Below are 24,394 nucleotides of genomic sequence, written 5' to 3'. Positions count from 1 at the left end.
CTTACACCAACCAGATACAAAAAGAAGCAATGGATGACGGAGGAAATCTTAGATTTAATGGAAGAAAGACGTCAGCATAAAAACAAAGATAATCAGATGTACAAAAATGTGAATAAACAAATAAAATCCAAAATTAAGCAGGCTAAAGAACAATGATTAAAAGAACAATGCGCAGAAATAGAAGAACACCAGAAAAGACATGATAATTTTAACATACTACAATTATATCATACTACAATTTTTGTAGTTAGGAAATTTTGTAAACTAAAATGGGGATATCGAAATGAAAATTGCATTAGTGGTCAAAAATAAAAAATACTTCGGAAATAATTGAATATTACTACTCCTGCGTTTCTGAGGTCGCTGAATACGAAGTATTCGATAGTCTTCGCGAAATTCGATACAAAATTAGTGCAAACTCGATACTCACGTTAAACACTAACACAATCTCGGCAATGGTCTCCGAGACACCTGGTACCCAGGACAAGCCTCTTCTCCTGGCGTTTTGTGACAAATCGATACAAAATTAGTGCAAAGTCGTTACTTGGGGTTTTTTGGGGTCGATGAATACGAATATCATGTCGGCGATAGTCTCCTAAGCACCTGGTGTCCAGAACGAACTGATTTTGTATCGAATTTCTAGGAGATTAGACTCGTCCTGGGCATCAGGTGTCTCGCAGACCATCGCCGACATGATATTCGTATTTAACGATCTTAAAAACCTCCGAGTAACGAATTTGTCCAAAACTCCAAAGGAAGCCCACTTTGGGAACCAGGTATATTATAGACTAGCGCTTTCATGTTATACGTATTCAGCGACCACAAAAACGCCTGAGCAATAATAATGCTCTTTTCCGTCAATTATTTCCGAATTACAAATTTATTATATATCACTTATAAATGCATTTTGGAAAATGCATTTTGCTTGTTCAATAATGCAATTTTCATTTCGACATTATGACTTTAGTTCACCAAATTTCTTGCAACAAGTTTGATTGAGATCCATTCAACTGCAAAAAATTTTTAGCTTTATTGCTTAATTGCCTCGCCTAATAATCACTGACCACTGTAGTATTTTTAATGCAGACTGTTGTTTGGATCAGTGCGTAAGCATTTAACTGAGTTTTATGAGCTTTTCAAAAAGGGAGAAGATGAATTATGTTCAATTTTAAGACTGTATGACTTTTAACACAATATGTCTCAAGTAACGATTTTTTAAAGGTTTTTATTAGAAGGTATTGGAAGGCAGTATCAATACTTGGATTCATTGTCAAGAGCAACCATGAATCAGTATCACCACGCAAGCTTCTGACATGGAAGCATACCTGCCATGCAGTTTCCGCATCGATAGGAAGCTCTTGCGCAGCATGCGCAATTTAAATTTCAGTTGAGGTGGGATTTATGAACTCATCGAACTCCACACCCGCTCAAGAGAACGTGCCAACATGCATAGATTATTAGGGTAGCAATCCTTCCGTATGGTAAGTACAGATGAAGTTGGCACGCTAGGTATAACATGGGGCTCCCCCCCTAGGCACATTTGATAGGTAACCGCTTACTCCTCTACCATCCATGTCCAAAGGACGGCACGCCCTGCTTGGGACAAGACGTTTATGCTTACGGACTCCATCCAAAGGTTACGTGTAATTAAGCAAAGTGGTTACAAGGAAGCTCATCTCGCATACTAGAAACGCAGTACTTTGGCCAGTACGTCTTATAATCAACTATTTTAAATGGGAAATAAGCCACAATTTTACAAAAAAAAAAATATTTTATTACCGTTTCGACGTCCAAATCGGATGCCGTTTGGACGTCGAAACGTTAATAAAATCATTTTTTTAATAAAATTGTGGCTTATGTCCCATTTAAAATAGTTGATTACAAAAATGCCACAAGGAAATAGCTTCAGAACAACAGTACGCCTTATGACTCGCCTCGCTTCTAGGATCCGTTTTCAGCGATTCCTACACTTTGGTCGACGGCTCTTTACCTCTCATTCCATACCACTATAATCGTCCGTTACGACAAGCAAGGACCAGGTCCTTAGCAGTATTCTTTCGGCTGAACGGCGCTACTAAAAAACCGAATTTAACTATATTTTTATTCTACTCGTATTACTTTTTACCAGCCGTTGACACCGCTAGCGCTATTAACTAATTTCTGTTTCACAACTGTCAGTGATAATTGTGTCGTACCTATAATCTGGCACAAAATACTTAAAATCCTCTTATTCTTAAAATTGATCAATAATTTTATTAATACTCCTACGATAACATAAATTAATAATTATTACCCAACACATAACGATACCAGTTACACGACTAATAAATCGTATAGGCATGAATTTAAAAACAACCGTAGGTGGAGTAAGACACCGACGGACGGAATCGTCCACATTGTCTGGTTTCTGTTTCACAAGAGACCTGCAATAAAGAATAATGTGTCGATGAAGAGAGAAGGAAAGAGAATAGAACTCTTTTTGCTCCGTGTGTTAAATGGGTCTAAGTGATATTGAGTGTAACTTTTTTTTTTTTGTTGCGCTGTATCATCAGTGGGTTTTGTGGTGTGGGAACAATGGATGAATGCTGTAATTTATCGACAATATTTGACGGCAAAGGAAAAGTGGCAAAGGGATCGGCGACTTTTGAATGTAGAAAAGGGCAATCAAGCTTTTAACTATCATTAACATAAAGGGTTTGGAGAATGTGAGAACTTGAAATGAAAAAGTTCATACTTTCAAAACTATTATAAATATTGTTTGGTATATTGACTATGAAAATATTAGATCTGAATTATTACCAGTTGATGAGATGAAGTATTTAAATATCTTCAAGCATGTGCTAAAAACATAGGGATGCCTCTTGAGACTTTTTCGTAAAGGACACCGCACACATCTTATGGAAAATATAATGTCACTCAAATCCACCGTCCTAATAAATCAACACCGGACCAGATATTTACAGTGAGGCAGAGCAGATCCTTGAAAAACCCCTAGAGTTCGGCGTCGACACCCACTACATATTCCTAGACTTACATACGGCTCAGTTAATAGAGGTAAACTTCTACTTGCTATGGTAGAATTTCAAATACCGCTTCATCGTGTCCAATTAACTAAACTTACACTCACAGGAGCACGGAGTGTGGTAAAAATTCAAAACGATTTCTCAAAACACCGCCATCGCAAATATGAATTAAGACACTATAGATGGACTATCGTGTCTCTTATTTAACCTGGCATTAGAAAAATAATTCGCGAGTCCCAGATTAATACGAATGTTACTATCTTTAACAAATCAGTACAAATTGACGGATACGCAGATGACATAGACATCATAGGTAGGTCCACAGAATCTCAGACTGAAGCATTTCGGTCGTTAAGAGTATCTGCACAGAGAATGGAACTAAATATAAATGTTCAAAAGACCAAATATAAATGGGTTGCACTAGATCAGGCAACTCGACACCTACAAGAAATTTAAATTTTTTTCAAAAAACTTTCAAAACTATTATAAATTCTGTTTGGTATATGGACTATGAAAATATTAGATCTGAATTATTACTATTTGATGAGATGAAGTATTTAAATATCTACAATCACGTGCTGACAACATTGAGGCCCGGCGCAAATTAAACCTAAACCAGACACAACCTGCGCCGGCGGGACGGGTGACCCGTGCATTTATTTTTCTAGCGTGCCGCATATAGGGTTTTTCATCGATTGTCATTTGTTTCGAGCTTCTGTCATTTCTTATATAATCTTGTATAATCTGTGTATAATTCCGTGTATATTAATTAATATACACGGATTATACGACATATGACTTAGTGTGACTAACTAGCCCGAAAAATCCGGGACATGGCCCGAATTACGAAGTCGTGTCCCGGCGTCCCGGACCGGATTCTGGGCCATCCGAATTTTCAACGTTTTGGTAAAATTCCATATTGAAATTTTTAATATGTACATCATTCTTCTAAGAATTCACTTCAAATTGAATTGGTGGGACGAAAAAAAGTCGACAATTTCTATACTGTTATACTAATACCACATCCAAAACGCACGCATTTTATATCGTCATATTTCTACGAAAACTATAACTCTGGACTTTTCCGGATTCTGTATTTTAATTATCGTCTTCTGAAATGACGATTGGGTTGGGACGATTTAAAAACATGAATATCAAATAATGATAATTATATTTTAACCCAAGGTTCAATTGACATGGAAATCCAACATTAGTTGATTTTCTAATTTTTCGTTTTTTGAGAACGATTTCCGGCTTGAAAGACGAAACGTCGAAAACAAAAAACAAAAACGTAATTATCATTACAACCCATTCCATCAAAAAAATTTTTGTCAACATAAAAATGTTAAATTAATCAATAAAATGGCCGGATTAAAAAAAATGGCCCGATTTTCATTGAAAAGTCCCGGATTTTAGGTAGTTTTTTCAGTCTTGTCCCGAATTCGACTAAATTGGGAGTTGGTCACACTACATACGACAGAAGCTCGAAACAAATGACTGAATGAAAAGCCCTATTGAACACAACCCAACCCAACCGTTGGCTATCGACGTGGCGAATAGAGACGGGCAAAATCAGTGCGGACATCTAACAGTTACTTTTGATACCGGTTCTCAGTGGTACTGAGTACAAATACTGATTACAAAATACTGATGTATCTGATCCTTGTACTGAATTGAGTCTTCTTCTTCTTCTTAGGGTGCCTGTCCGTTCCGAACGTTGGCGATCATTCTGGCTATGATGACTTTGTTAGTTGCTATACGGAATAGTTGAGTTGAGGTCTTTCTATACCATGCTCTCAGGTTAGCAAGCCAGGATATTCTTCTTCGTCCTGGGGTCCTTTTTCCTTCAATTTTACCTTGTAAAATGCACTGGAGTAGCTGGTATCTGCCTTGATTTCTCATTATATGCCCTAAGTACTGCAGCTTACGGCTCTTCACGATGTTGACTAAATCTGCATGTAACAAATTATGTGTTAATTATAACAATTCTGTAGGTGATGTGGAAGAATATATATAAGCTTTGAAGGAGTAGCTTAATTGCTTGTTAAGTGTTATTGAGCTGGCTAGCTGGATATGTAAGAGACCTTTTGTGTGACTCAGGAAAGGATCAGGCCGAATTTGCACACCCGAAATAAGACGATAACTAGTAAAGTACTGAAGTGTTCAAGCAAATAAATTAAAAATAAAAAAGAATGAAAAGAAGAGAAATATTGACCAAGAAGATATTTAGAAGTACGGAAGAGGGCGCCTGGTGAATTTTACTTCACCGAGTGACTTATACTGCTGCTTGCATCTACTTATTACTGTTATAGTACTATTACTTTGACCTAGATCTGCGAATTTATAGGAAATAAAACATATATTTAGGTACAACTAACAAATTTAATGAAACAAACCTATAACCCCTATATACAATTTTTATACACTAGCTAAACCGGACGTACTAAGCTATGACACTCCTGTTGATAACACAGGTTTTTACAATATGTGAAAAATATGAAAAGAATGGTTTATATATGAAAGTTAATTAATGTAAAAATGTATGTACAAATTTGTTGTTAATGAAGAAGCCAATATTGGCTGACAATATCGTATCTGTTCGGAGGTGATAAACGTAAGTATAATACCTGACAATGAAATCAAAGTTTCGATAAGGATTCAAACTGAGATAATGTGCACACTATCTTTACAGATAGTTTATAATCCCCCCTACTATTTTAAAATAAATGAGCTAACCTTGAAATATAAAATTTTTGAAAAATTATTGTTTAGTTTAATTATGTTTAAGAAAATGAAGGTATACTATTATTAGGATTATTAAGTTATTGATACAAAAAAAAATAGGTAAAAGTGCAAATATTATTAAAACAAATTACAATCAAATTGACTTATAAAACCTGTCCGGTCTACCAAGTGACCATGGGTTCTCCAACTCTTTCCAGGGAATGATCAGAGGCCCAAGGAAGGTAGCTTGCAGTGTTCCTCAACCTAGGAGGGAGGTGTATCCTTGTTACCAACTGGAGATACCTCTCAGTACCGGCGAATTCCAAAAAATAAATTCCATAAAAACCAAGATTCCAATAAAATCAAAACTTCCAAATATGTCCCAAAATTTCCCACTCTTTCCCAAAAATTATTCTTATTTCTGTTGACTAAATCTTCTATTCTCCAGCGACTAAAAGAAAACAAAAATCTTTCAGTCATATTACTTCTTTTGAGTAACATGAAACACGGTATGTAGGAAGGTATTTATAAAAAGTTTGTAGAAAAAACTTGAAACAAAAAGTTGAATCACTGATGTGTGTAATTGAAGTATGATTGACCTTGATTCTTTTTCCATGTGAAGACATTTGAAAAACTAAACTATGGTTAAGGATTACTTGTTGCAAAATATGATTGTAAAGTTGGATGTTACAAGAAGGATTTCTTTACAGACGTAAACTAAAAGTAAAGGAAAATGTCGTTAAGTCAGAAATTACTTTGAACTGGACATATAATTTTAAAGAATCTTTCTCAGTAGAATACATAAATTTGGTAGTTATAGGGACTACTTAAGACCTGATGGTTACAGAATAACAATTTTCCTAATGTAAGTATGGTATTGAAAATGAGAAAATGGTTATTTTTTTTTTCCTTGGCAAGAACAAAAAATGGCGCTTACCCAATGTCCAGAATCCTCCGATATTGGAACTAAAACAGCACTCTCACCATAATTTATACCATAAAATAAACTTCTTTCCAACTTAAATGCATTCCTTTTCAACTAAATAATTATTTTCTAAATAAAATAAAATGGCTAGACACCGGTCGCTGGAAAATCACATCATTTGCAGACGGCTACCGAAGATCAAGTAACCATCAACTTTCACTTTCTTTCCGTCCTGTCAACAGGCGGAAATTGTCATTTACCCATGAGCCAACGAATAAATGTAAAATTCACTAACCATACTACCAACCAAAATAATTATAATGGGCTCAAGTTTAGATTACACTCTATGCGAGTGAACGTATACCGGGTTGCATACTTAATAGTTACAGAAATGAATCTTATAGTAACGATCGGGATACTGATCGTTACATTCTCCCATTACTTGGAAAAAAAATTGATCTTATGAGCAATTTTTTTCCATATACACCTATAAATACCCAATACAAGTATCCATAGAGAAAATCACACGCTGTGGGATCCAACCCAGGCGTGAATAAACCGAATGACTAAAATAACCTAAGAATACTACACTACTCTAAACTAATCTATCGTTGGACACCGTCCAAACTCTTAGGACCAGTCCTCTGTGACCTATGCCCTAAAGTCCAAATTGTGTTCGAGTTGATTCAGTAGATTTAAAATAAACCCCAAATTATGGTCAACAAGAACACCATAACAATATTCATGAAGGCAAACCTATATATAACCTATACAAAGACTAACTCAAACACACTTACATCTGACTCGATCGATTATACCTAACCGCAAATTATGAGTCCTGTAAATGGGATTATCTTAATACTCAATATATCACATATAGTACCAACATACATACTTAAGGTTTCTATAACCCTTTGCTAAATTACATAATTCAGATAACTCCTAATCTCAAAAAAATGTCGAATGGGACGAGTACTACACAATCGTTCTATCGATGGACAACAGATTTACATAGAGCATATCCAAAGTGAACAATCAGTAGATCTCGTGGCCAATTCTTGATAAGCCAAACATAGGCCATAGTATATATCAAAATAAATATAAGAGTTATTGACAAGAAAAGAAATTATTGTAGCAAGCCTTTTATCCTAAATTGATCCGACAGTGGACAACAGATTTATATTGAAGCATATCCAAGGTGGAACAACCAGGCAGATTTAAGTGAGCAACGCTACAACCTAGCACTAAATGTGCTAATAGTGATTACATATTGGGTACCATGAACCTAATTCAACTGATCATCCGAATTGTATCAGATGCTATGGAAGATCTTCCTAAAGGTACCTAATCGAATAATTGACATAAAAGAAGTTAGCTCATTCTGGGATCCTCTAAATATAGCTATAGCTACAACAGATTGATAAGAATGGCCAGAAGAAGCCAACCAATATTTCGAAGTCATCACACATGAAATAACTCAAGAAGTCACATATTGATAACTCTTATAAATAAATCCAATTAAGGAAATACTAGAGAACAAGTAAATCAATTTCTAAAGAAACTGCAGATTAAGAAAATGTTCCCTAGTTACTCACAGAGAACAGGATATTGATCCTGACTCAAAGGTACATATGAACCAAAAAAAATTAAATTAGTTCCTCGGAAAGATGATGCTTGAACAAAATAATCCCTTGGTGAATACAAAAGCTACAATATTTCAATATAACAAAGAAGTTACCATCATTATCAGAATAATAAAATAGTAAGACTTAAGAAGGATAGATAAACATACAAGTTAAGACTAAGTCTCTTCAGAATGAATGTAAACTGAAAATCGAATAAGAATGCCTAGTGCATGATTAAAATAATGATTAAACATTCTATCATAAAGATTCAGCATCTGAACTAATTGAGGTATGGCTTGGAACTAGGCAACTGTGAGCAATGAAATCTGCTTCCTATCAGGTGCACAATCGATAAGCAACAAGTCTCGAACCCACGTATTTGCATAGCCAAGCTAGGCAAACCACTTTCCTAAGAAATGTTCACTACAATAAATAATGAAATGGTTTCATAGTCTTAATCATAAATTTGATCTCAATTAACTTTATCAAAATTTGGACACATGAGGTATAACTTTGGAATCACACTGTATACTAAAATTGCCTTTACCCAAACAAATATCACAATGACTTCTTTAGACAAAAATAAGCTAATGTACCAAGGAATCATGCTAAGCACTGAAATAACTTTCCAGTAGAAACTACAAATTCAAATACAAAACGAGATAATCCTAATCTAAACCTATTATGTAGATACCCTAATCTACAAGTGATGACATATATAAGCATAATCACATACAAGGTGTTAACAGTTCCATACCAGTTCAATAATAAACCAAATTAAGCTAAATCTCAATAATAAACTAATGGCATCTAACATACATAGAATATGGAAAGCTAGAAAGATTACTATAATAGATAAAACATAGAGTCCCTATCTGGTGACTAAAATCAAAATCCAATCATTAACCTATTCATTGCACAATCGAGTATTTCTGAAATTTAGAAAGAGGAATTAACTTGATCAATATTGTCAAGTTAATCTTCTTCTTCTGACGACGAAGATGCTAAGTCGTTGACAGTATTATCTGGTAACAAGTCCTTTATATGAAATCGACCAAGCTTTCGGTTGGACGAACTATCTTTTAATTCATATATTAAAGGAGAGATTACTTTACTGACAACACATGGGACATATTTCTGACAAAATTTGGCAGAAATAGCATCACCTTTACTAGACTTAACGAAATTCCGTTTCAATACCCGATCACCCACAAAGAATCGCAAATCTCTTTTCCTCAAATTATATTGACTCTGTGACTTAAAGTAAGAAGATTTTAACTTCTTTCTGATGTCTGCAAATATTGGGGGTAAAGTCTGAAGATCATCTAAACGATGGAGTTTCTCAGAGATCTGAGGGAGATTTGTGGAATTGTCCGAAATTAAACCAAAATAATCACCAGACAAAGCAATATTTCTACCAAAATTCAAATAAGCTGGAGAACATTGAGTAACTTCATGGACCGAAGTTCTTATGGCTTGAGCTATTGAGTGAATATACTGGTCCCAAGCTCTGTGATCTGGATAAGTGTATGATCTAAGGGCTGTTACAATACTGCGGTTCACTCGCTCACTATGATTAGCTTGCGGATGGTAGGCAGCATTATAAAAGATCTTCTGAACTTTGTATTTAGTTAGAAGGTCTTTAAAAGCCTTAGACACAAATTGAGGACCATTGTCACAAGACACAATTTGGGGAACACCAAACAACAAAAAGACTTGTTCTTCCAAATATTTCACAATGGCAGGGACAGTGGCATTCCGAAGAGGAAAAACTAGTGGAAATTTTGTAAAGTAGTCCACAACCACCAAACAATAGGTATAGCCATTGTAGCTACGAGGATATGGTCCAATCAGATCCATGGATATCATCTGCCATGGGAAGTCAATGTTCCTAAAAGTACCCATTAATCCAGCTTGTGGCATAGTACTTGGCTTGCAAGTAGCACAAACTCTACATCTAGAAATATATTTCTTGATATAGTTGCGCATGCCAGGCCAATAATATAATTCTGCTATCCTACTAAATGTTTTATAAGAACCAAAATGACCAGATGTCACATTATCATGAAATGTACGAAGAATTTCATCCCGGTTTGCTGTTGGGACAACAATCTTCCAATCAGACATATTAGACAAAGTTTCCACTGAACTAACGACATGCTTATAAAGGATATTATTTTCTACTTTAAAATCAGGATACTGATCAGGTTCTTGGGTAACCTTTTCCACCATTTTCTGATACCATGTATCCGGAACTAAAGTGGATAAGTCAAGAAGATTGACATCAAATGTTCGAGACAAAGCATCAGCTACTACAACACCATTTGCCTTACGATGGACGATATTATAATCAAATGCTGACAACTTACAAATCCATCGAGACAAACGTTGGGATGGGTTACGCATAGAATGCATCCAGAGTAACGAGCTATGATCAGTAATAAGGGTACACTTACGACCTTCTAAATAGTACCGAAAAGCCTCCAAGCCATGAATAATAGCAAGGAGTTCACGCTCTGTAGTGGAATAATTTTTCTGAGCTTTATTGAGCTTCTTACTAGTATATGCTATGGGGTGTTCAGAACCATCTTTCATCTGAAAGAGTACACCACCTGAGGCGATATTTGAACAGTCAGTCATGAGGTAGAAATGTTCACTGAAATCAGGTGAAGTCATGACTGGAGCACTAGTAAGAGCTTCTTTAATACGATGAAAAGCATCGTCGGCTTCAGGAGTCCAGGTGATAGTCTGGCCCTTTTTCCTATTTTTAAGGAGGTCAGTAAGCGGTGATAATAAAGTAGAATAAGAAGGCACAAATCGACGATAGTACCCACACATGCCCAAGATCCTACGTAATTGTGTAGTAGTTTTAGGAATGGGGAAGTCCTTAATAGCGGTTACTTTATCAGGGTCTGTTCTCAAACCTTGATGATCAACAACATATCCTAGAAATTTCAAATTAGGACGACAAAAATTACATTTCTCTAAATTAACCGTGAGATTAGCCTCTTTAAGGCGTGAAAATAATTTCTCCAATATATCAATATGTGAGGAAAAATCAGGAGTAACAACTATAATGTCATCTAGATAATAAAATACAAATGGTTCAAGTTGTGGACCAATAACCAAGTCCATTAAACGACACATTGTTTGCGGAGCTGAAACTAGACCGAAAGGCATTGTGACAAATTGAAATAACCCTTTACCACTGACAGCGAAAGCAGTATACTTCTTACTCTCTTCGCTTAACGGAATCTGTAAGAAGGCTTTGGATAAATCGATCGAAGAGATATATTTGGCATTCTGAAGTTTGCTCAGAATTATATCTATCCGAGGGATGGGATAAGCATCTCGATTAGTAGTGATACTATTAAGTTTGCGACCATCGAAGCATACTCTGAATGATCCATCCTTCTTCTTTGTCATCCATAAGGGACTACAAAATGACGACGTCGACTTTTCGATAATGTTTAAAGAGAGCATCGAATCAATTTCTTTACTTAAATCTGCTTGCCATGCCTGAGGTATGGGATATTGATATTGCCTGAAAGGAGTTGTAGTGTTCACTTCGATAGTATGGGATATTAAATGTGTACGACCTAATTTATCCTTGGAAGAGATAGATGAAAATTTAGAGATAATATTCTCTAACTGTTTTTGCTCTAAGCTAGACAAACTAGAGAACTCACGAATGGCACTTAAAGTTGCAACATTAAAGGAAGATATAAACAATGAAAAATCTGAGCAATTTAGTGTACTATTAAATGCATTCAAGAAATCCATGCCAAGAATTATAGAATTTTTAACTGAAGGTATAACATAAAATGTAATCAGTTTCCGAATATTGGCAACTACGATTTCTGTGTCAAATTTACCTGTAATTGACTGTATAGCACCATCTGCAGTAGAGACTTGTAAAGAAGAAATAGGCATAACATTAATATCCGTATTTTCTAATAATTTCAATGAATACGAACCTATTAAAGAAATGTTCGAGCCACTATCTAATAGAGCTAAACACGATTGTCCTAATATTTCAATTTCAAGATAAGGTCTATTATCGTTATGTTTCCTAACTAATAAAGAATTTAGATCAAAATCCAAAATATCTGATTTATTTTCAAAATTATCTAGTACTAACATAGACATATTATTATCATTTACTAACTTACAACCTGGTATAGAATTTGGAACTGTTTCCTCGTCTTGATTATGCTTATTACTAAAATTCCAGCTTAAGACTGGAGGGAATAACCTACGATCAAGCAAACCGCTCGAGTCAACTGAAGTGTTACTAACAATTACTTTTTCCCTGATTTCGGTTTGCGTGTTGGCCTCCGGTTGGAAGTGGTTCTTCCTTCCTGAGAGGTGTTCGAACTGCTGGCGGGTATTGGACCTGAAGCTTCGTCTACAGCTGCGGTCATATTCCCTGATGGGGCTGCTGTTTGAGGAACGCTCAGGGTACGAGCCTCTGCATGCTCGTTTCCCGAACACTTAAAACAATTTCGTTTCAGTGTGTTATCTTTACCACAACCGTGGCAGAAAATCCGGGTTTGGGGTCTAGAACAATCCCGAAATGCGTGACCAGCTTCCTGACAATTCCAACAAGAAAAAGAAGAAGTAGCCACAGACACATTCGGTGTATGGGGTCTAGATTGCCAAGAACGATTTCTCGAGGAGTGAGAATTAAAACCAGGACCAGAATTAAATCGCGAGGTTGTAGGAGGATTAAAAGACCAAGATAAAGTTTCCTCTAATCGTTTACATTTTTCTGTGAGTTCTTCTATACTGGCTATATCAACCAGTGCCAATTGGGCATGGTAAAAAGGTAGTAAACATTTTAAAATTATTTTTATTTTCGAACTATCCGTTAAAGGAGTGTCTAGTCGACTACACATGCCTAACATAGTGTTGATAAACATGGTCACTGATTCTCCAGGTTTCTGCTTGTGGTTCTTGATCTCGTCTAAGAGATCAGTTTGGAAAGAATAAGGCAGAAAATCGGATTTTAGTTTCTGAGCCAAACCAGTCCAAGTGGTAAAGCTACCACGGTTGTTCATAAACCACGTAAAAGCATGGCCTGTAAATAGTTCGGCAGAAGCCGAAAAAAGATCTTCCTCACTCACACCTCTCGAAACACGAAGACATTCTACCCTATCTAAAAATGAAATTACTTGGTCATAATGACCTTCACCAGAAAACGAAACTCCCCACTTATGTACCTGCACAGGCTTGGGATGTAACAAGGAATTAGAGGCTTGAACCGAAGAAACAGGAGTGGACGTGGCTAGAGGATTTACTCGAGAATCGAGTTCACCTTCTAGACTGAGTATCCTAATGGACATAGAGCGTTTGTAAAGTTGTTGCTCCTCATCTGAGCAACATAATAAGTGGACACGACCAGAGATATGAGCAAGACGTGAAATGTATCTAGAATACATGCTATCATGGACAGTCCCTCTAAAATTATTTATCTTTTGCGTAAGATCCTCTAGTGTCTCATTTATTCCCTGTTGTTGTTCCAGGAAAGGAATAGCTGCAGCTGAAATTTGTCGGAAACTCCTATTTCCTTGCTCTTGTTTAAGAGCACCACGCAATAGACTGCGTTTTCTATCACATTTAGCGGCTTCTTCAACCTCTATTTCCCTGATCCTCAGCTCATAGTCCAATTCCTTAACCAACAAATGTTCTGGCTGAAAGGTACACATGGTGGTAGTGAAAATTTAGTAACAATAAACCCAACCCAACAAAGACAAACCGAACCCAACCCAACAACGACCAATTAACCGACAATCTATTAAACGAGCTGCTAAACCGATGAATGAATAAACCGACAAACCAAATATAACCGAGATATATATATTTGGGGTAGATATTTAAAATAATTCAAGCAAATATTTAGTGTAAATGTATATAAAAAAAATCTTTGTAAATTATATATAGGTACAGAATGCAACAACTTAGCAAAACTATAGTATATTGCAGCTGCACCTAGATCAAAATCAGTAATGTACCTAGATATCAAAAAAAATAAATCATTCAAAATTTTCCAAACTAAATCAGGTATCACCAAACCGATCAGACCGAAATGTCAACCAATATACCTGTTCAACTATTATCCTACTCAAGATTTACGATTATTATTTTAAATAAATTAAAATAGTACCAATACAGCAATATAAGTGCACTAGTTTATTACTTTTTTCCAAGTAACGTACAAAAGAACAAACATATATCTCTATATAACTCTAAATTATACAACAATGAACCAGATAGATACTTACTAGAAAAGTTTTCAACAAAAGCAACCAAAATAAAAGAAGATAATATATTATACTGTCTTATTGAGAAGTCGGGTACCACGTTGGCAAGCGTCAATTGTAACAAATTATGTGTTAATTATAACAATTCTGTAGGTGATGTGGAAGAATATATATAAGCTTTGAAGGAGTAGCTTAATTGCTTGTTAAGTGTTATTGAGCTGGCTAGCTGGATATGTAAGAGACCTTTTGTGTGACTCAGGAAAGGATCAGGCCGAATTTGCACACCCGAAATAAGACGATAACTAGTAAAGTACTGAAGTGTTCAAGCAAATAAATTAAAAATAAAAAAGAATGAAAAGAAGAGAAATATTGACCAAGAAGATATTTAGAAGTACGGAAGAGGGCGCCTGGTGAATTTTACTTCACCGAGTGACTTATACTGCTGCTTGCATCTACTTATTACTGTTATAGTACTATTACTTTGACCTAGATCTGCGAATTTATAGGAAATAAAACATATATTTAGGTACAACTAACAAATTTAATGAAACAAACCTATAACCCCTATATACAATTTTTATACACTAGCTAAACCGGACGTACTAAGCTATGACACTCCTGTTGATAACACAGGTTTTTACAATATGTGAAAAATATGAAAAGAATGGTTTATATATGAAAGTTAATTAATGTAAAAATGTATGTACAAATTTGTTGTTAATGAAGAAGCCAATATTGGCTGACAATATCGTATCTGTTCGGAGGTGATAAACGTAAGTATAATACCTGACAATGAAATCAAAGTTTCGATAAGGATTCAAACTGAGATAATGTGCACACTATCTTTACAGATAGTTTATAATCCCCCCTACTATTTTAAAATAAATGAGCTAACCTTGAAATATAAAATTTTTGAAAAATTATTGTTTAGTTTAATTATGTTTAAGAAAATGAAGGTATACTATTATTAGGATTATTAAGTTATTGATACAAAAAAAAATAGGTAAAAGTGCAAATATTATTAAAACAAATTACAATCAAATTGACTTATAAAAACCTGTCCGGTCTACCAAGTGACCATGGGTTCTCCAACTCTTTCCAGGGAATGATCAGAGGCCCAAGGAAGGTAGCTTGCGGTGTTCCTCAACCTAGGAGGGAGGTGTATCCTTGTTACCAACTGGAGATACCTCTCAGTACCGGCGAATTCCAAAAAATAAATTCCATAAAAACCAAGATTCCAATAAAATCAAAACTTCCAAATATGTCCCAAAATTTCCCACTCTTTCCCAAAAATTATTCTTATTTCTGTTGACTAAATCTTCTATTCTCCAGCGACTAAAAGAAAACAAAAATCTTTCAGTCATATTACTTCTTTTGAGTAACATGAAACACGGTATGTAGGAAGGTATTTATAAAAAGTTTGTAGAAAAAACTTGAAACAAAAAGTTGAATCACTGATGTGTGTAATTGAAGTATGATTGACCTTGATTCTTTTTCCATGTGAAGACATTTGAAAAACTAAACTATGGTTAAGGATTACTTGTTGCAAAATATGATTGTAAAGTTGGATGTTACAAGAAGGATTTCTTTACAGACGTAAACTAAAAGTAAAGGAAAATGTCGTTAAGTCAGAAATTACTTTGAACTGGACATATAATTTTAAAGAATCTTTCTCAGTAGAATACATAAATTTGGTAGTTATAGGGACTACTTAAGACCTGATGGTTACAGAATAACAATTTTCCTAATGTAAGTATGGTATTGAAAATGAGAAAATGGTTATTTTTTTTTTCCTTGGCAAGAACAAAAAATGGCGCTTACCCAATGTCCAGAATCCTCCGATATTGGAACTAAAACAGCACTCTCACCATAATTTATACCATAAAATAAACTTCTTTCCAACTTAAATGCATTCCTTTTCAACTAAATAATTATTTTCTAAATAAAATAAAATGGCTAGACACCGGTCGCTGGAAAATCACATCATTTGCAGACGGCTACCGAAGATCAAGTAACCATCAACTTTCACTTTCTTTCCGTCCTGTCAACAGGCGGAAATTGTCATTTACCCATGAGCCAACGAATAAATGTAAAATTCACTAACCATACTACCAACCAAAATAATTATAATGGGCTCAAGTTTAGATTACACTCTATGCGAGTGAACGTATACCGGGTTGCATACTTAATAGTTACAGAAATGAATCTTATAGTAACGATCGGGATACTGATCGTTACATGCAGTTGTGTTCATCCTCCGTAGTACTTGTTCATTGGTGACTTTGTCTGTCCATGGTATTTTCAGGATTCTTCTGTACAGCCATAGCTCTTGAAGTTTCGATAGAGTTTCCGCCTTCAAGGTCCACGTTTCTACTCCGTATAAAAGCACTGAGTACACGTAACATTTAAGGAGCCTTATCTTTGTTTTTAGAGTGATGTCATGGCTCTTGAACACAGAGCTCATAGTCAAGAATGCACTTTTTGCCTTTCCGATGCGACATTTAATCTCTTGAGTATTGTCCCACGACTCATTGATTATAGTGCCCAAATAGTTGTATTGTGAGACACGTTCAATTCTCATTTGGTTCACATACAGATTTACTCCAGTTATGTTTTGCTTGCTGATGATCATTAGCTTGGTTTTGCTGGTGTTTATATCTAGTCCATATGTTCTACTGGTTTCAGTTATTTTATTCATTAAGTTTTGCAGCCCTTCTATGGTATTGGAAAACACTATTGTATCATCTGCATATCGCAGGTTACTGAGCTTGACTCCATTTATTGAGATGCCTTCATCAATATCTTTTAGAGCCTCTTCAAAAATGTGCTCTGAGTACAGATTGAATATCAGCGGTGAAATTAAGCATCCCTGTCTCACTCCCCTTAAGATTTTGATCTGATCTGTATATTCTCCATCTATTCGGAGCACTGCTGATTGATTCCAATACAGGTTAGCTATTATTTTCAGGTCTCTTCCGTCAATCCCTGTCCTCTTCAGCACTTCCATCATTTGTTCATGTCGGACTCTATCAAAAGCCAAAAACATCACAACTGACATCTCTGCATTTCTGAAACAACACCTGCACACTAAATAAAGCCTCCCTCGTACCAACGGCGTTCACAAATCCAAACTGATTGGGCGCAATTTGTTCTTCGCATTTTCGGTAAATTCTATTATGGATGACTTTTAAAAACAGCTTGAGAAGATGGCTCATTAGGCTTATGGTCCTATAGTCTTCACAAACTTTTGCTCCTGGTTTTTTGGGCAACAGTACAAACTCAGATTTGAGCCACTCTGCTGGTATTTTTCCTGCCTTATATATGTCATTAAATATTTCAGTTATTATTTTTATTTGTGCTCCATCTAATAGCTTTAGCAGTTCTGCAGGTATTTCATCAAGTCCCGGTGCCTTTCCATCCTTCATTTGTCTGAATTGAGTAGGCAACTTAAAATCGGTATTTCCGTACTTGTAACTAGTAACGTTTTAAAAATATCTTACCCCTCCCTAGTAGTCGTAGCGGTATGACTTTCGAAAACATCGGATTTGATCTTAAGCTGGTGCATAAAAAGATATCTTACACTGAGTATTTTATTTCTGCACATAATACCTACATATTTAAAATAGGCTCTCTCCTACTGCTCGGTCATAACTCATATTCCTTAATTTACGGCTCGGATCACAATCATTTACAATTACTGCAGGTCATAATAATTCATAATCTCTCCGCTACTGATCGGTCATAAAAAATAACACTATAGTATTTTTACTACAAAAAAGTTATTACGTAGGTCAAAATTTTTGACGTAAGAGAACTGTCAAAACATTAGAATGTGACTTTTCATTATTGCCGTGTTTATAATAAACATAGCAATAATGAAAAGTCACATTCTAATGTTTTGACAGTTCTCTTACGTCAAAAAGTTTGACCTACGTAATAACGTTTTTGTAGTAAAAATACTATATCTGCATATTTCGTTTTTAATTTTTAAGCATATAAAATGTAATATGTAATAAACAAAAATGTAATATGCCGACAAGTTGAATTTGAGGGTAATACGATATTTTTATCGATTACGGTTTTAAGTAACATGAATAATTGTTCACCTTATTTTTCTAATAATGTGTTTTTGTAAAGGCATAACTTTGATTATTAATTTCGTATTTAGTCTACCAATAGTTATCAGAATTTAATGACAAAGACAACGCAGTTTTCACTCGGGGTGTTGACTATGCTAATATTTTTATTTATCATAATAAATTGTACTTAGGTACCATCCGTATTCATTTCAGATAAGTCCATCTCGCAAACAAAAACAAGTAAAAATAAACATCTGGCGGTGCGTCGTGCGTCACGCGTCCCACGGCCCAAGAAAACTGTACGCCCATGACAAACGTTCCCAAGCGAGACCTGCGAACGAATGTACTGATAGTAGGATGCGCAAAACTGTCTACGCAGTTAGCCGGTGCAGGTTGTGTCTCGCTTAGTTCAATTTGCACCGGAGACTTTTTCGTAAAGAACACCGCACAAATCGTATGGAAAATATAATGTCACCCAAATGCAATAAAATTTACACTGAATTTTGATTAATAACGGCGTAAATTGATATAAATAAATTTAAAATCAAATGGATACGTACGTGAGTTAGAGAGAGAAAAGAAACTTTGTGAATCGTCAGTTCATAAATCTTTCTGCAGGTATTAAGGCAGAGGCATACTCTTATCTTATAGATAATAAAGTAGGTATAATTTGGTCAGTCGTACCAAAGTACCCTCTAATCCGCCTAGCTTACGATGGGTTAAGCTGTTTACAATAGCGACAAGAGTAATAGTATTTATCAATGACAGATTTATGGACTTAATGTGTTTTCCATAAGCTTTAATTACAATTTACCCCGTCATTAATCAAAATTAGGAGTTGGCGCAATGATATGAAATAATTATAATTTTCAGACGAATCTATTCATTTTATTGCATTTGAGTGACAGTATATTTTCCATAAGATGTGTGCGGTGTCCTTTAGTCAGAACATCAATGTATGCTTGAAATAAGTCTGACGCAGGGAAAAATGCGTCGATTCACAATAAGATACTATCGTCAAAGCTGACGGTATATACTGGATAAGGAGGAAGTTAGAACGCGACAGTTGGAAACTCCTTTGGGAGGCATATATCCAGGGATTGAAAATTTGACATAATTGGAAAATATGATGATCGGTGTAAAAAATGGAGAACTACGATTTGGAGTGGGATTACGATTTGGAAAGAAAAAATACTTGAAAAGTTATTGCAGTTAAAATATTCACAAATTATATCAGTTAATTTATACTTTTATGTAATCGACTTCAAGACAGAAATTAATGATAATCAAAAATCCACGAGGAAAATAAAATTCCTGTAGCTGGATGTATATGTAAAAAAGGCCTAAAATAAGTATAACCTAATTAGTTAAGTAAAACGTGCTTTAAAATGTTGACTAAGGAAAAAAATGCAAGAGGTCATACTTACAATGGTGTGCATGCCTCAGCCACGGGCAAAAACCCTATAAATGTTGAAAAGTATTATTATATCTCGTATTGCCGTTCTCGAATTACAATAATTACTTGTAGTCACAATTTTTTATAAGCTCGGTTATATGTAATTCTTCGAACGGCAATACTCATATAATATGGATCAATTTTCCTTAAGGTAAGTCAATTGATCATTTAATTATATACTAAATATTTTTAATAATATTTTGTGATGTTACAAATATTAGTGGATATTACCCAGGGCAACACAGGACTCGTCCCACGTGATTGGAATGTAAGGAGGATTGAAACCTCACATATTGGAGTTAAAAGGCAACTGAATACAAAAGGATCTTAGAAGGATGTCAAAGACAAACTGTCAATGTAACGTTAGAAACGGGTGTATTGTTATTTCAGCCAACGAATTTAAAGTTTTTGTTGATGTTTAAAATAAAAACAGTTATTTGCTACTGTTAGTATATTTGATACTGTTTTTATTTTATATATCAACAAAGACTTTAAGGGGGGGGGTATGGTTTGAAATATTTAATTGTTTTTATTATTTCAAATAAAATTGCATACTTTCAAGAATACTTTCTGAAAATTTCAGATTGATCGGAGTAAAATTACCAGATATACAGGGTGTTGAATATCCCTACCTTCCACTCGCTTTGCCGTGGCTACGCGCCAGCACGCTTGAGCGTATTGAGAAACGTTAAACAACTGTTCGCCTTCTTTTTTGTAGATTACTCCTCGATTTAAAAAACATATTCCAATGTTCATCACTTTACGATTTGGCAGACAAATAAGAAGATGAAGATGCAGTTGTCAAAACTTTAAACGCATTTTTCTCAAAACTGCTTTTTCAAATACGGTGGACATTGTAACTGAAAAACTTCTTGACCGATCTACCTGAAATTTTGTATAGATTATCTTTAGACATTTCATGAGGTAACAACGTCGAGATATTTTTCGTTTTGTACTTATTTTTTTTTTTTCAACAATAATAAATCTGTTGATTTTCACAAAATTGTTACCAAAAACATCGTATTTTTGACTTCTGGGTGATACCAAAAATTCAAAAATCATTAAAAATAAAAAACTCGACGTTGTTACCTCGTGAAACTCATAAGCTAATTAAATCTTTTTGAATGTTTTATTTCGTATGATCCAGTGACGAGTTCTGATGTCCACCGCAAAATCCATTTTTTTTTGAGCTGCCTGTCAAAATTTGTCACCAATGGCTTATTTTTTAATATTTTGGATTGAATTTTTTTCTAAATATCCTTTGAATTATACTTAATATGATTATTTAATTTAAAAATAACATAATTATACCACAGCTTCGAAAAAAATTCACAAAAATGTACTTAATATGTTGATTTCAAACCATACCCCCCCCCACCCCCTTAAATTCTTTGGCTGAAGTAACAATACAACAGTTTCTAAAGTTGCATTGACAGTTTATCCTTAACAAAATCAATGGGAAAGTCCCCGTAGCTGGCTGTATACCATAGTTAAAAAACCATACAGAAGTAAAAACTTCTTTTGTATATTGGTATAAAAAGTTTTATTAAAAAAACATAAAAGTCCTCCAAAAGGATTTGCAAAACGTTTTCAATCTGAATCAGATCATCCTCAGTGCCTAGAACGAAGTATTTCCACGTTAAAATGAATGCAAAAGGTTAAAATTGTGACTAGGTTAAAGAAAAATGTGGCAATACTTACGTTCTGCTTCGTACAAGAAACTAGCAACTTTTTGAAAAAGGTTACATCGATATTTATGGTTTACATAATAATTAAGTGGTATTTATAGCGACTCCAAGTCGATGTTACAAGATGAAATGTGTTAGGAGTGCTCAAAGGGCAACATGGTCCCCTGCTCGTTAAGAACTTGTGGTTCTTGCCAGTTCAATGGACACAGACCAACAAAAGTGAAGGAGATGACAATCCAATTATCAGACCGAAGTGACATGACAAGATAGGTAGTCAATTTTTGGTTATGAATTTCAAATTATTATTGTTGTTTAAAAAATTTGGATTATATATTAGTAACTGTATAAAATTGAAATTTAAATTATAATAATTAGATTTTATTGTAAAAGTATATAAGGCAACTCTCTACTCTCTGTTACAGAAAGAACTGTTGTTAGGTAGATAAAATGCTAGTCAGTGACGTCATCGGTGATTAAATTTGAGAAAGAGGCAAACATTTTTATTTAGTTTGAAAGAAAAGAAAATTAGTTATATGTGCACCACCTATATAGGTACCAAGATAAGGTGTATATTAATGTTGTAAAAATAGCTAGGTGATGTTGGTTGCCTATGTATATGGTTGTAATGGTTGACAAATTAAAAATATTATAATTTAATTGGTTGTCTGAATTAGTGAACTAAAAACTAGAAAAGATAATGGAGCAAACAGACCGATGTGAAAGTAATGTATATTACTGTAAAGCTTCCCACATAGGCGAGAAGATTGTTTAGCAAAATCAAGTTGAGAACGAGTGATGGTGGTTGCCTGATATTAAAGGTTGAAATTAAAATTACTGAAAGAATGTTAGTTATTTAATGATAATGACCTAAAGATGTTGTCAGAAAAATTTTAAAAAAATTTTAAATTTTATAATTATGATTTAAAAGAATCCAGTCAAAGATGGAATAACCTGAATGATAATATCAGAAATGCAAAATGAATTATGTGTAAAACAATTGTTATTATGAAACTGAATGGATGAAGTTAATGAGTTATAACATAAGAGGCAACCATAGGAATTAGTTAGGGTGTGAGTGTATATTGGAATGATATTTATATAATACAGGCTAAAAGTTGGGGTTATTGTCAATATGAGGCAAAGATCTTGATGGAATAATTCATTGGATGGGTTAACTGAAAATTTGAAATTTTATAGTCGGTAATGGAAAAACAGGTTGATATATTGTTGAGAGAAAATTAGAGAATAGTGTTGGCAAATAGAAAAAAGAAGAAGAACACCAGATCAAGAAATGCATGGGGAACCAGAAACATCAGAGACAAGAGGTATGGCCATGTAACTATGTGGATTGGGAAAATGTATGAGAGAGGAATGGTAATGGAAGAAGGTAAACTTTTATCCTTAACATCCTTCTAAGGTCCTTTTGTATTCAATTGCCTTTCAATTCCAATATGTGAGGTTTCAATCCTCCTTACATTCCAACCACGTGGGAAGAGTCCTGTGTTGTCCTGGGTAATATCCAGGAATATTTGCAACATCACAAAATATTATTAAAAATATGTAGTATAAAAAATTTTGGTGGCTCAGGCATGCACACTATTGTAAGTATGACCTCAACATTTTAAATCACGTTTTTTTTTTAATTAATTAGGTAATACTTATTTTAGGGCTTTTTCAAAACACTGACGATGGATTTTTTAATCCGAAAACGTTATGTGATGTAATGTAACCCTTATTCAGGAACTTTTAAATAAATGTACCTTTTACAAAGGATCTAGTATTTTTTTTATGATAATCAATGACTATCCTAGGAGATTTTAATGCCTGCGTTGTTAATTAAGTAGTATCAGGAGTCATACAGAGATTTAACTAAAATGTAGTGAACAAAAATGGAGAATTAATGGTAAACATGTGTGCCTTCAATGATCTAGCACAAAATATCTTCTATGTTTATAGAGCTCAGTACAGTAAAACCGATTTATCCGCAACCGTGAGGAGAAGATACGACATACGTTCGTTTAAGCCAACGATACTCAACCTTTTTCTTTCCTGGGCCACATAGTAGCTAGTACAGCTTGCGGGCCCGCAATCAAGATGAAATAGTACATATACAGGGTGTTTCATTAGGAAACGGAAATACTTGAATGGTGAATAGAGTTAAATGAGGCGGTTATAGACATACTAAATTTATTGCTCCACCGACTTTATAACCGAGTTACAGGGTGTTTTATCGATTTTGCCCATTTCTTTCTGGACCCATAACTTTAGAACCACCTTGTATATTTTTTTGATATTTGGTACACATATGTCACATTTAGAACCCAAACCACCCAACTACTAATCACCAGAAAAATCCAGGTCCGGATTAAACAAAATTATAAATCCATTGTGACCTTGAAACAACATCCTGTATATTGAAATTTTCAAAACCCGTTTGCACATTTGAAAAGACCTTTAATGGAGCTTCCATTTTTTGCGCAGACAATTCAATGACTTTAATTTTGAAATTATGTCGAAATTTTTAAAAACTCGAACTTTCAAAACAAAAATTTCGATATAATTTCAAAAGTAATGTCATTAAATTATCTTCGCAAAATTGAAGCCAGCAATT

General features: G+C 34.6%; 2 protein-coding genes across 9 annotated transcripts in view; both read right to left on the bottom strand.

Moving 5' to 3' along the window:
* LOC114327765 (phosphatase and actin regulator 3) overlaps positions 1-24,394 on the bottom strand; it is a 1,198,052-nt gene that overhangs the window by 517,821 nt on the left and 655,837 nt on the right. The gene's annotated exons all lie outside the window — the stretch shown is intronic.
* Positions 5,386-16,799, bottom strand: LOC126887798 (uncharacterized). Of its 2 annotated transcripts, none has more exons than XR_007699208.1 (2): positions 16,382-16,799; positions 5,386-6,198 (listed from the first exon to the last, which is right to left on the bottom strand). XR_007699208.1 is itself a non-coding variant. In XM_050655626.1 (2 exons), the coding sequence occupies exon 2, from the start codon at positions 14,003-14,005 to the stop codon at positions 12,599-12,601; it is 1,407 nt and encodes a 468-aa protein (XP_050511583.1). In that variant the 5' UTR covers positions 14,006-15,895; positions 16,382-16,799; the 3' UTR covers positions 12,437-12,598. The 2 variants fall into 2 exon arrangements, 1 of the variants encoding a protein (XP_050511583.1); XM_050655626.1 differs by lacking the exon at positions 5,386-6,198 and adding an exon at positions 12,437-15,895.

Source organism: Diabrotica virgifera, chromosome 7 (assembly GCF_917563875.1).
Source record: "Diabrotica virgifera virgifera chromosome 7, PGI_DIABVI_V3a".
Classification (NCBI taxonomy): domain Eukaryota; kingdom Metazoa; phylum Arthropoda; class Insecta; order Coleoptera; family Chrysomelidae; genus Diabrotica; species Diabrotica virgifera.
The sequence above is the reverse complement of the archived record's forward strand: the minus strand, read 5'-3'. Positions and strand labels throughout refer to the sequence as shown.